At 49.1% G+C, this 12,611-nt stretch overlaps 1 protein-coding gene across 2 annotated transcripts in view; it reads right to left on the bottom strand.

Annotated features, from left to right (window-relative positions):
- Window positions 1-12,611, bottom strand: part of TTBK1 (tau tubulin kinase 1) — a 160,431-nt gene that overhangs the window by 123,041 nt on the left and 24,779 nt on the right. Inside the window, exon 3 of one of the 2 annotated variants that reach the window (XM_045010367.1) lies at window positions 4,171-4,272. The exons of the other annotated variant lie outside the window; for it this stretch is intronic. Coding sequence (XP_044866302.1) covers window positions 4,171-4,173 — 3 coding nt within the window. The 5' untranslated portion in view covers window positions 4,174-4,272. The remainder of the gene's footprint in view (window positions 1-4,170; window positions 4,273-12,611) is intronic. 2 annotated transcript variants of the gene reach the window in all.

Below are 12,611 nucleotides of genomic sequence, written 5' to 3' on the forward strand. Positions count from 1 at the left end.
TTTCCTTTCTTCTCCAAAGTGATTTTGGCCCCAAAAGATTCCATTTGATCCATTCCATCACTTCTAATTTCTTTACAGTCTAGCTCGTCATCAATATACAATGCTCCTCCACCACCTTTACTTCTGTCTTTCCTGTACTCCTGTCATGATTCTTATTCCACCATGTTTCCATTATCCCTATAGCATTTGGCTTCACTTCCTGCACCAGTGGTTCCAGTTCCTCCATTTTGTTACCCAGGCTCTTTGCATTGATGTACAAACGTCTTAGTTGTTTCTGCTCAGCTTCGCCCAGATTCCTCGCCCAATGATGTGCAGTCATTCCATTGCCAGCATCACCTACCTGACTGTTAGTGTCATTGGTATTGGCACTATCCTTCCTCTGGTTGTCCATTCTCCTACCCGTGTTCCTTTCTCCACTGCTGTATCCTCTTTTACTTGATTTTCCTCCCACTCAGCATTCGAATCAGGTGTGGAGACTCTCTGAGCACCTCCCAACCGCCTCCTCTGATTTCCTGGTTTAACGCTCTTTTAATCAGTTGTGCCAGCCTCCATCGCAGAAATCTATTTCCCTCCCTGCTCAGGGGGAGTCCATCCCATGGGAACAGTCCTCAGTCCATGAATGCCTCCCAGTGGTCAAACATCCCTAAGCCTTCCTTATAGCACCACTGCCTGAGCCATCTGCTGATCATCACAATCTCATCTCACCTTTGCCCTCCTCCTCTAGTCTAGGGACAGGGAGAATCCCAATGAAGATCACCTGAGCCTCCATTTCTTCAAGCGTCTTCCCAGCCTGCCACAGTCGCCTTTGCTATGTTTCAGTGAGAATCCAGCTGTATCATTTGTTCCCACAAGAAGGACAAACAGTAGATTCTTTCCCACTCCCGTTAGGATCCTGTTCAGCCTCAGTCCCATCCGCTCCAGGCAGACAACACACCTTTCTGTTCTCCACATCAGCGCTGGTGACAGGCCTGTCTGTCTGTTCCTCTTAGTAGCGTGTCCTCAATCAAGCCGACCTACCTCTGCCTGGTGTTGGTGCGATTCTCCGGCCTTCCTCCTTCTGTTCCTTCTGGCTACAAGTTCTCTTGTCTTTTATTCTCCCTTGCAATCTGAGAGTCATCCCAGACTCCAGACTCTGGCTACGTCCATTGACTCTTCCTCTCTCCTTGTAGGACTAGCTACGCTTTTCTTTTTTTGTTCTCCCATCTTCTGTTACTGCCTGCCTCTTCCTTTCACTTTCCAGCTCAGTGAACCTGTTCCTCAGCTGTATTTCCCCATCGCCAGCCAGACTTTTCCTCTGCCTGGTTCTCATAGTCACCTGCTTCCATGGGCCACTTTCTTCATCCAGAAGTCGACCCTCGCAGTACTCTTGTCCAACTTGCATCTGCAAGTCTTGAGGTTTCCCTTCAGCCTCCTCTCTCCTTCCCTCCATCATCCACTCATCTCACAAGAAACAGTTTAGACACCTAAGGAGGCAGGTTCCCATTCGTGGATCACTAAGCAGAGATAGGCACCTAAAGCCAGGTTGCCAGGAGGCGCCAATCTCCAAGTGAGAGGCAGTGCTTAGAACCCCCCTCTCCTACGCATCTCCCATCAACTAGTGTAGACAACTCCCCACCTACCACGCTGGCTTTTGTGGATTGCAGTCTAAAGCGCTTCTCTCTCTATTCCTTCATTGTATAGAGTCTTGGTGCTTAACTCAGGGTCTGTGGATTGCAGTGTTGTTCCTGTGATCTTCTAGGCACCTAAAAGTTAGGTGCTGCAATGCTCAACAATGACACACCAAAGTACCACTGTGTATTCCTCCCTCCCCCCCAGCTGTTTACAAGGACAGTAGATCATATCCATTTTCTCTTGTATGCATCTTGTTTGTTACTTTTTCAATGTTTTCCTTGGACCAGGTGGGATTTTTAAATGGCAGTAGGGTGACCAGACAGCAAATGTGAAAAATCAGGACAGGGGGTGGGGGGCAATAGGAGTCTATATAAGAAAAAGACCCCCAAATAGGGACTGTCCCTATAAAATCAGGACATCTGGTCACCCTAAATGGCAGGCTTTGAAGCAGAAATTAGTTGTGACAAACTAACCAAAAGAAGCGAATCTGGAGAAGAAAGGTGGCATAAAACTGATGTGGCCTTTAAAAGTTGGGCTGGACAAACCCCCTAAGTGAAGTACATGGCCTGGGCAGTTTCACTCACAGTTCTCAGTACCGTAGTGTTGAGTTGCAAATGGTGCGAGGCACATTTGTCTGTTTCCTTAACTGTCACTGAAAATTAAAAATACTGGCAAGTTTTATAAGTCATATGCTTTGAAACAGAACAAAACCTCCAAGGGGGGGGGGGGAATCTGAGTCCTGCTTCCCACCTGTAAAAGGAGGCTAATGATAACTGCCTACCTCAGGGGGTATTACAATGAATCACTAATGTCAATGAATGAGTTAATCTTCCTGCGGTGATGGGAAAATGTCGGGCAAGAATCACCAGTCTACTCTGGCTGCCCTGTATTACTGTGTGGGGCTGCTGAGCCACTGTAAACCCCGTTTAGCCACCAGCGGAGCCCAGTTAATAGCCGCTTTGTATCACTGGAACAGTGCACAGCAGCGCTGGCCCATAAAACACTTATTACTGCAGGAGCAGGGTCAGAGCCATGGAATGAAGGCTCCTTGGAGCCGTGTGTCTGAAGTGTCACGCACACCTACGCCATTACATAGTCACAACCAACGTTTCCATAGCTGCTCTGGAGAGATGGTGGACACAAGTGAAATTTACCCCTGGGCAGAGGATCCATGCCTGGCCTAGGCGTCTCTTTAAAACAGGGCTGAAATAAGACGTGAACAGTACATAGGCCTTGTCCTGGGCCTCCACCCAGGGTGAATTTCACCCTCAGAGAAATGCAAGGTTTGAACAGTGACTGAGGCATGAACTCGCTCAAACATTTGGAGGGCATTTAGAGAGTATATGACGCTACATAAAACCACAATATTGTATTGCATGTTGTCCACAAAAAAAGACAGAACTTCCTGCCTCCCTGTTCCAAGCAGGAAGGGTCCCCCTGGAACAGAACCACCTTGACAGGAAGTGACTGGTTTACTCCCACAAAGCGATGCCAAGGCTGGGAGAGATGCTGCATTCAAATCTGGTGTTAGGATATTGTGTGATCATCTTCCTGGTGACCAGAATGGAGATTAGGATGGTGAGAAAGAAACAAGAGCATGAGAGGGTAAACCCTGTTCCTTGAGCAACTCCAGCCTGAAGAAGGGTAGAATCCACCCAGCTCCAACCTCGCCATGCCTTCTCCAGCATGTATTGCAGAACCTCATCATTCAGAAATGTTCCTTTATTTTACTTATGCCCAATCAAGCGACGGTGCTTCTCCTGCAGCCCTTGGCATTACTGGCTCAATCAGATCTGAAGTACAGTTCTGTCTAACCACTCCTCTTACATTACATCCATCCTGCACTAGGTAATAGCACTCAAGTGCTAATGCTGTGGTCCTATTTTTCAGTTAGACTTTCAAGAAAACTAAGACAATTACTATAAATCAGCAGCAGCTGATGACTCTTTGTGTATGGATTTGGAAATCCACACACAGAGAGCCGTGGATCCAACAGCAGGCAGTCTGGGATAGGTAGCAGGAAAGAAGCTCAGATAAAAAGCCTCGGAGAGAATGATTTTCCAATAGGAGTACTATGGCAATCAGATGATATGGCAGTTTTTCTATAGGTGGGCATGCTAAGAGGCATCGTTCATATCCCTCATCAGTAAATAACTAGCAGGAATCCCTGCACTCTGTAGCGATTATAGACCAACTAATGCACAACAGGTCGGGAAGTACTGTATAGGCAGTCTGATTATATGCACTGGACACTTAAAATGAGCCCTTCATTTGAAGTAACGTTTTCAGATTGTTTTTCCCCCTAAAACTACTTAAATAAATGTTATGGGATCTCAATGCTGTCAAAATAAAAACTTTAAATAAACAATTTTCCTGGTTGAAATCTCTGTGTTGTACAACAGACCCGCTCTCCTACATTAAGTATCACTCAGTTCAGGTTCGCTGCAGCAGCATTTGCTCACACAGCCCAAAAGTAAACAGTAACAGTCTGAAATCTCATCCAATGCACTTTTGTCTTCATACAGCAGAATGAAGCTATGAACGAAGTCTGTCTCTCACCATTTTACCCAAGGTCCTGGAAACACTCAAGTGTGTTAAGCTCACTGCTGAAGAATTGCAATATCCCTTTTTATTTCAGGGTACATCCTCACCCCTGGAAGCCTATAAATTAGAAAAGTTAGAACAAGCAATGTTGATTTAGGCTGTTGGACCCCAGGATCCTTTCCACTTTACCACCGTTTCCCAAGAAAGGAAGGATCCACCTTAATATTACATCCTAGTAGCGTTTTAAAAATCCCACAAGAACGACAACTTTTACGACAGGCAAGACAAAAAGCACAAACCTGGTTGTGTATCTACAGAAGTGAGATGAGCAAGCTGAGTGGATTTCTGGAATGCAGTGTCCCCCTTGACACTTGAAGGAGAGGAAGAGAAGAGAGTTTGTAAAGAGAATTAAAGCACGACTCAAAGCCTTTGCTCTACATAAATCCACCTAAAATGCACTGTGAAGCCAGCTGCACTGGGCCAGGGCTGCACAGAAACTGAAAGGACAGGGGCAAAATAGGAAAAAACAACAGAAAAGTGTGTGGGCAGTCAGAAATCAAGAACCCATAGGTGACCAATCAGCATAGACTGGGCTCCACGAACGTCAACGGGAACTGACAATGCTCAGTATCTCTCAGGATTAAGCCCCTCATGCACTTCCAAGGAGAGGTTTCTACTCTTAACATTCAACAATATCAGTTTTAACAGTATTCAAACCATGCTAAAGTCTCTGCATAAAATAAAAGTCCCACAGCTGCCCAAGAGCCCAAGAATATCACAGGACAAATGTGAAGAGCATGTAATGAGCATGGTCTGTGCAGGAAACGACGCGGTGATCAATAAAGTACAGTGCACTGACCTCATGTGTTTCAACCATATAGCATCCCTTCTGCACAAGTGGACACAGCAATTACAAAATAACCAGTCGTGTGCGATTAAGGCCTCGCTGACAGCAGGAGCCTGAAAGGTGACGAATGGCTGCTTTTAGCCACAAATATTTCTTTATGACTTTATTTCTGCTCCGGTGGATGCTGTTTAGCAGCAGGCCCAGCTGCTAGCCGTGCCTTGGACTCCCCGGCGCTGGAATGTACTCATCCCATTGGCCTGTGGGGAGGTCATTTTCCATGCCTTAGAACAGTGCTCCCCAAACTGTGGGGTGCACCTCCCTAGGGGGACAAGGAGGGGGGCACAGCGGGGCATGGACCAGCCGCTACGGGGGGGGGACAGGGAGGGAGTGCCACCCAGTCGAGTTCTGCCCCCAGCTCTGCTCCAGCCCCACCCCAACCACAGCTCCACCCCCACCCTTGGCTTCCGGGGGAGTGCAGACCAGATGCAGGGGTGGGGGACGCACTAGGGACCACTGGCTTGGAAACTCTGCCCCAATGATACACAGCATTCCAACACTTTCTGGAACTTCAAAGGTCAGGCTGACAGATCTGGGGGACTATCTGAAAGGTCTGAACTTCGAGAGTCATTAAGAATTCATAACAGTGTGACCATAACAAAAGCAACCCTTGCGACCTGGAGATGCAGGGCCCTCTCCTCTGCGAAGACTGGCTCAGCGCAAGAACATAGCTGGAGGCAAAGGCGGCTTTACACCCAATTCAGGAGTCAGCTGGACCCAGCTTGGCCCCAGCACAACTGAGAAAAGACTTAGGCTGGTTGCCCTAAGCTCCAGATGGCGCCTAAGAGGCTGTTCTGGGGATGGCCAGAGTGCCATGATGCTGTGGGCATGCCTCCTTCCCCAGCCACATCTCATACAGCAGGAGTCAGGAGGGACACAGAGCCACTACCACAGCTCCAACTCCCCACGGGATTCCCCCTTTGGAGAAGGAATCCCCACAAGGCTGGTCAAGACAGCTTTACAGCCCCTTTGCGCTGGCAGAACAGCATAAAGGGGCCATAGACAGACCAGGGTATGGCCCACTGATCCAAACAGAGCATGTGCCAACCTAGGGGGAAGTTGGTTTGCATCTCTGCAGGGTTTGCTCTGCAAACCATCATTCACAAATAAGCAAAATCCCTTCGGTGATTTGGAGAGAGGGATCCCCTACAGCTAAACACCCCAACTTCATACAGCCAGAGATTGTATTAACAACATCGGGCACGCAGAGACTGAGTGATCATGCCACAGAAATACCGATAACAAACTAAACCAGAACTAATGAGGAGGAGGAATCAATAAGGATGGACAGCAAGCTAAACAAGAGAAAGAAAGAAAGAACAAGAGGAAAAGTTATCCTGGGAAAAATAACACCAAAAGATTCTGTGTTAGTCCTTTTTCTTTAAAAGAAACATTCTTGGGCCTGTCTTGTGACTGACATGACCATGTGGGAGATCCAACTCAGGTCTCAAAGCTAATGTCCCTGAGAATGTCCCTGCCCAAAAGGCAGCAGCGGTAGCATATGCGGCTTACCAAAGGCAGGAGGGCCAAGTATCACCCTTCCTGCCAGACAGAGACCAGCACCTATAGGCTGTAGAAAAGTTGTGTCCAGTCTCTCTACCAAGAAGGTTCCTTCAGTGAACCAAGCGATAGATTCTATAGGCCAGCTGTACACTAAGAACTCTACAAAACAATACCCACGGGAACTCCCAACTGCTCCACTGGACCACACTTAGCACCAGTGGGTAATGTTTGTAACATTCCCGTGCAGACAAAACTTGGTTTCGTAAAGCAGTTACATTTCACGTAGGCCAGGAAAATAATGTTAGCGCCTCTGTAGCATGCTTTAAGCATGTGCACTCAAGAGATACTAATATAGTTTCCCTGGCCAGAGCAGGGAGAAGCCAGGAGCAAGTCACCAGATTGCAAAAAGCCCATCTTGAGAAAGAACCTCTCTTTTGTTACACTTTACAGAACCACCTACATCAGCATGTAAACCAGGGCAGTACAACTTCCAGGGTCAGATTTTCATGGAACCACAGATTTCAAGGCTAGAAGGGACCATGATGATAACCTGTCTGGTGTCCTGCATGGCACAGGCCAGAGAGTTTCACCCAGCAATTCCTGCATTGAGCCCAGTAACGTGTCCTTGTGCTAGACTAGATCTTTCAGAAATACATCCAATCTTGACTTCAAAATTGGCAGGGATGGAGAATCCACCATGAACCTTTACTAAATTGTTCCAGTGGCTAATCACCCTCGCTGTTAAAAATGTACATTTCATTCTCGTTTGAATTTGTTAAGCTCCAGCTTGCAGTTGTTGTACCACGATCTGTGTTAGGAACTGGGATGTAGGTGGTCTGGCATAGTGGCCAAAGCAAGCCTCAGGTCTAGTGAGCAGAGCTGGCATCCTTGTCAGGGAACAGAAGCAGGGATCAGAGCCAGAGTCAACAGCCAAGAACCAGAGCCAGGACCAGGAACCAAAGTTAGGATCGGAGCCAGGGTCAGGGTCAGATACTAAGTGTCAGGGCCAAGGGTTGAGCCAGAATCAGAAGTCAGAGCCCGGGGTCAGAGCCACGATTGGTAGCTGATGGTCAGGAGCAAGGTGAAAGGGCAGGAACCAAAGAGCAGCAAGGATCAGGCACAGGGCAGGAGCTAGGAACGAGGAACAGGTCAGGAATCAGGACAGGGTTGGATCCGAATTGCAGGCGCCAGGCCAATGTGGCAGCAATAGGAAGTCTGCACAATTGCTCAGACAATCACTCAGCTCACTGCCTGGCTTAAGTAGCAGGTGTGAGCCAATCAGGTGGCCACAGATCTTGGGTGCTCTGACAGAACTTCCTGTGGGGCCTGACCATTCAGGTTTAATGAGAGGCTACTTCACCCATCTCCCTTGGTAGTGACAAAGGAGTGTCAGCAATCCAGGGCCCCCACAGTCCCGGGTTCTAGACCTGTACCCTAGGGTTCTAGCCCTGCCTCTGTGTGCTAGATTAAATAGTCCTGTGCTATCAGAATTCTCCTTCCCATGTAGGTACTTGCAGACTTGATCAAGTCACCTTTTCATCTTCTCGTTGATAAACTAAATAGACAGAGCTCAGCATTCTGCAGTAAGGGAGGCTCGCCACTGCTCTTCTCTGGACTCACTCCTATTTTTCAACATCCTTTTCAGAGTGTGGACACCTGAACTGAACACAACATCCAGCAATGGTCCCACCAGTGCTAAACATGGAGGAAATACCATTTCCTTACTCCTACTCAATATTCCCATTTACACATCCAAAGATCACAGTGGGAGCCTGTCTTCTACTAGTTAGCCACATATGACAGTGCTCAGTCATGTTGCTGATGCACCACTGGAAAGTGCTCCAATACTGCGATCATGAGGGAGGCATAAGAACCTGTAGAGAATAGAATAAAACAGAATAGAATAGACTAGAATCACCTCTAAAACGGCTATTTTCCAGGATACAGTCCTGCCTCCTGCACATATGACCTGCATTATTTGTTCCTAGATGTATGACCTTGCGTTAGGCTGTATTAAAACTCATGTTTGCTCACTCCCAGCTTTCCAAGCACTCTGTATAAGTGACCTGGCCCCATCTCTAGTTATTACCAGGCTTAGTGTCATTTGCAAACTTTCAGCACTGATTTTATATTTTCTTCCAGGTCATTGATCAAGATATTGAATACTGGACAGCGTAACAGAGCCAGCCACCTCCCCGAGAGGCTCCAGGCGGCCAGGAGTGGCTCTGTGGTGCCTTGCTTCAGTGTCCCTTTCCTCCCTGGGCTTCTCAAGAATTCAGCATCACAGACTAACAGTACTTAAAACACTCCCCTTCTGGGGTCCAGTTTATTTAGTCCTTACACACACTGACCCCCCAGATCCCAACCCCAGTTCATTGTCCCTCTCCCCCTGAGCCAGGAATCCCCAGCCCTCCTTCCTAGAGCTGGGTTTGATTCACGCTCTCTCTCCCGCCCCTTGGGTACGTCTGTCCTGGTGCTGGAAGATGTACATTCCAGCTTGAGGAGACGTATCCATGCTAGCTCTGGTAGAGACAGTGCACTAAAAACGGAGCGTAGCCGCGGCAATGTGAGTGGTGACAGGAACTAGCATGCACAAGTCCAAGACGCTAAGTACATACTCAGTGCAGCTAGCTCCTCCCACTGCTCCCGCCATGGTGGCTACACGGCTGTTTTTAGCGTGCTAGCTCCATCAAAGCTAGCACAGGTACCTCTCCTTGAGCAGGAATTTACACTTTCCAGCTTCCATGTAGACAAACCCCTTGAGTCAGGGGTCCCCAGCCATCTTCCTGGAGACGGATTCAGTTTCTTTATGCCTGTGGCAGCCAGTTTTTCTCCCTGTAGCACTGACCCGTAGCTGCTCTCTCAAGCCTGCTGCAGCTTCCCTCATTTCCGTCCTTCCTGGCAGTCCCAGCCCTACCTAATTGAAGTCTTTACTGGATCCCACATGAGCTCCTTTTAAGTCCATCTCCCACACCCAGTGTAGATGTTGTGGGTTGGGGCCATGTACCAGAGTCCTCAGTGGGTCAGGTGGCCTACTGCTTAGTGTCCTTGATGCCAGCTCCCTGTGGGTAGGGTTTGAAGACCAGTTTCTCTCTTAATCAGAGATGCGGTGAGGCAGGCCGATGTCCCTCTTGTAGTAGGGCAGTTGGTAGGAGAGCTCAGGCCCACCCATTCCACCGGGCTCCAACCCAGGGCCCTAGGAGGGGCAACAGTGTCTGGCCCCTGAAAGTGCCTTGCGAGTTACCCTGCCCCAGGTCACCCCCTATCGTCCACCTTTCTCCACCAGCCTCCAGTCTGATCTAAGGCAAAAAGAAAAGGCAACCAAACCAGCAATGCCAACCACGCTCAGCTCGCAGCCTTCTCCCCTCGAGGAGGCTTCTCCACTTCCCTTGTCAGGAGCCTTCAGGGTAGGTCTGACCTCCTCCCCAGCCTTCCCCCTTCCGAGCTGGGTTGCTCCCTTTTCAACCTCTTCTTCAGTTGGAGCATGCTCGGCAGGGCTGGAGGGGCAGGGCTCCCTGGGGCCAGTACTGCCCTTTAAGCCCTTCAGACCCTATGTGGGGTCTGTACACCCCACCACACACACTCCCCCTCAGACCCTGGGTTGTGGTGTCATAGGGCCGGGTCATCTCCTCAACATCCCATGAAAAGAAGTCTGCATTTTTATTTTCCGTGCCTGTCCAATGCACCACCTAAAAGCTATATGGCTGCAGCGAGAGGTACCACCATCATGGGCTATGGTCTTCCATTGAGGTCAGCCAGCGAAGTGGTGCATGGTCAGTTACTAGGTGGAAGGGCTGCCCGCACAAGTAATAGGGCATTGACAACCCATTTCACCACCAGGGCCTCCTTCTCGATGATCGAGTATGCTACCTCTCATGGGAACAACTTCCTGCTAAGATGGATAACCCTCCAGATTCTTGAGATAGCATGGTTCCAAGCCTGACATTGGACATATCTGTTTCGAGAACAAAGGGCTTCAAGAAGTCTGGGTGGAATAGTACTGCTTCCCTGGTCAACTGGTCTTGTAGTTCCTCGTCACAGCTTTTGGTCCAACGGATCCTTTTGGATGCAGTGTGTTTCACCAAGTCTGCAAGTGGGCAGCAATGTTAATGAACCATGGGTAATACCTCACTAATCCCCAAAACCACCAGACCTGCTTCTTTGTGAAAGGGATGAGGCAGCCCACTAGGGCTTGTACTTTGTCCACCAAGGATGTAGCCGCCCTCACCTCCCAGCAATATATCCTAGATAGGTGACTTCCTGGGTGGCCAGTCAACACTTGGTTTGGCTGGCTGTCAAACTTGCCCCCTTGACAGACCATAAAACTGCAGCAATGTGCTTCATATGCTCAACTCAGCTCTCACTGTAAATAAGCAGCTCATTGACCCTGGGCACAGGGTATACGTCGAATTTTGAAATGGTGTTCACCTTCCAGACATCAATACAAAACCACGTTGACCCACCCTGTTTAGATACAAGCTCAATGGCCTCTCACCACCCTTCGACCACCTCTTCAAAGAACTTCCAGTCATGCCCAGCTATGACCAGACAGGCCAGATCCTTTTCCACTCCAGCCCACAGCAGCTCACTGTGTTCTTGCACAGCCAGGTGTACTTTTCTCATCAGATATGGCCGTATGTTCCCATGGATACGCTGTAAGTAGATTATGTCCCCAGTTTTACCTCCTGTCCCAACCAGCCTCTCCCAGACTAAGGTTTGGCTACAGCCAGGGTCTATCAGTCCTTATGCCACTACTCCATCCACTTGCACTGGGATCAACATCTTCCCAGGGCCCCCTCTTCCGAGCCTAGTTATTGGTTGTCCAGACCTGCCCAGAATTACAGTCCATGAATGGACAGCCCTTTCTGAAATACCACATACAAAACAGTTCCTGGTGGGAGAAGTTGGTTTCTCGGTTGATTGTCCTAAGGGTGAGAATCCCTTTGGATAAGGCCTTTCGGATGGGCCAGGCAGAGCCTTCTTGGCCAGCAGGGGTGGACTTCCAGGCTCTTCTCTTGGCTTTTGTGCCCTTCTCCACTAGGGTTGGGCACCCAAGTCCCTCTAGTTACTGTTGACAGAGTTTGAGGATCGGTGCTCCAAGGATGCCCCAGACTGACTTTCAGCATTTCTGCCTCCAGCCCAAGGAACATCAGGTAGTTCTCTGTTAACCTCACTGCCTCTGCCAAGGTTTCTGGCTGATGTCTTACCATCCACTGATGTCCCTGACAGCAGGATTTGGGTGAACTGTTCTACAACAATCCTTTCTGCAACCTGGATCCCCATATAGCTCTCTGACTGGAGCCACTGCAAGCAGTACTCCTTGAGGTGCTGAACGACCACTCGTGGACGCGCGCCAGGAGGGAATTTCTCCAGGCAGAACCACAGACGCTAGGTTTCTGGTGAGATGTTAAAGGCGTCTAGAATGGCTGCTTTGATGTGAGTGCAGTCCCAGGCAATCATCGCATCGAGACTCTCTGTGCACTGTCGGGCCATGACAGCCTCCCTCTCAAATGTGACAAGGAACTCAGAGTCATCTGTGGACTGCATTTTGGTCAGCTTTACCAGGATGGGTGGGCTTGGATCAGCGTTCCTCCACCCATGTTTAGATCTGAGACCACCCCAGGAAGTCAGAGGAGTGTCGCTATCTGCTGGACGAGTCTCTGCTGTTGTTCTTGCTGCTGCACTGCCATCTTCTTAATCAGCTGCTGCTAGGCAGCCTCCTGCTGTTGGTTTTCAGAAACCCAATTTAGCAGTTTCTTCACATCGATCTCTGTTGGTTTGTTGTTTTCTTTTTTTGCTTTCTGGCCTACTATCAGCGAGGGACACTATGCTGCCCACATTCTCCACCAGATGTAATAGAGTCCTTGGTGGGTCAGGTGACCTACTGGTTAGCATCCTTGATGCCGCCTCCCTATGGGTGGGTTTGCAGTCCACTTCCAGAGCCCTAAGAGGAGCAACAGTGTCCCAAAGGTACCTTCTGAGTTACCTTCCCTGGGTCACTTCCTATCGTTTGCCTTTCTCCACCAGCCTCCAGTCCGATATAAGGCAA

This window comes from Mauremys mutica, chromosome 3 (assembly GCF_020497125.1).
Source record: "Mauremys mutica isolate MM-2020 ecotype Southern chromosome 3, ASM2049712v1, whole genome shotgun sequence".
NCBI classification, from domain to species: Eukaryota; Metazoa; Chordata; order Testudines; family Geoemydidae; genus Mauremys; species Mauremys mutica.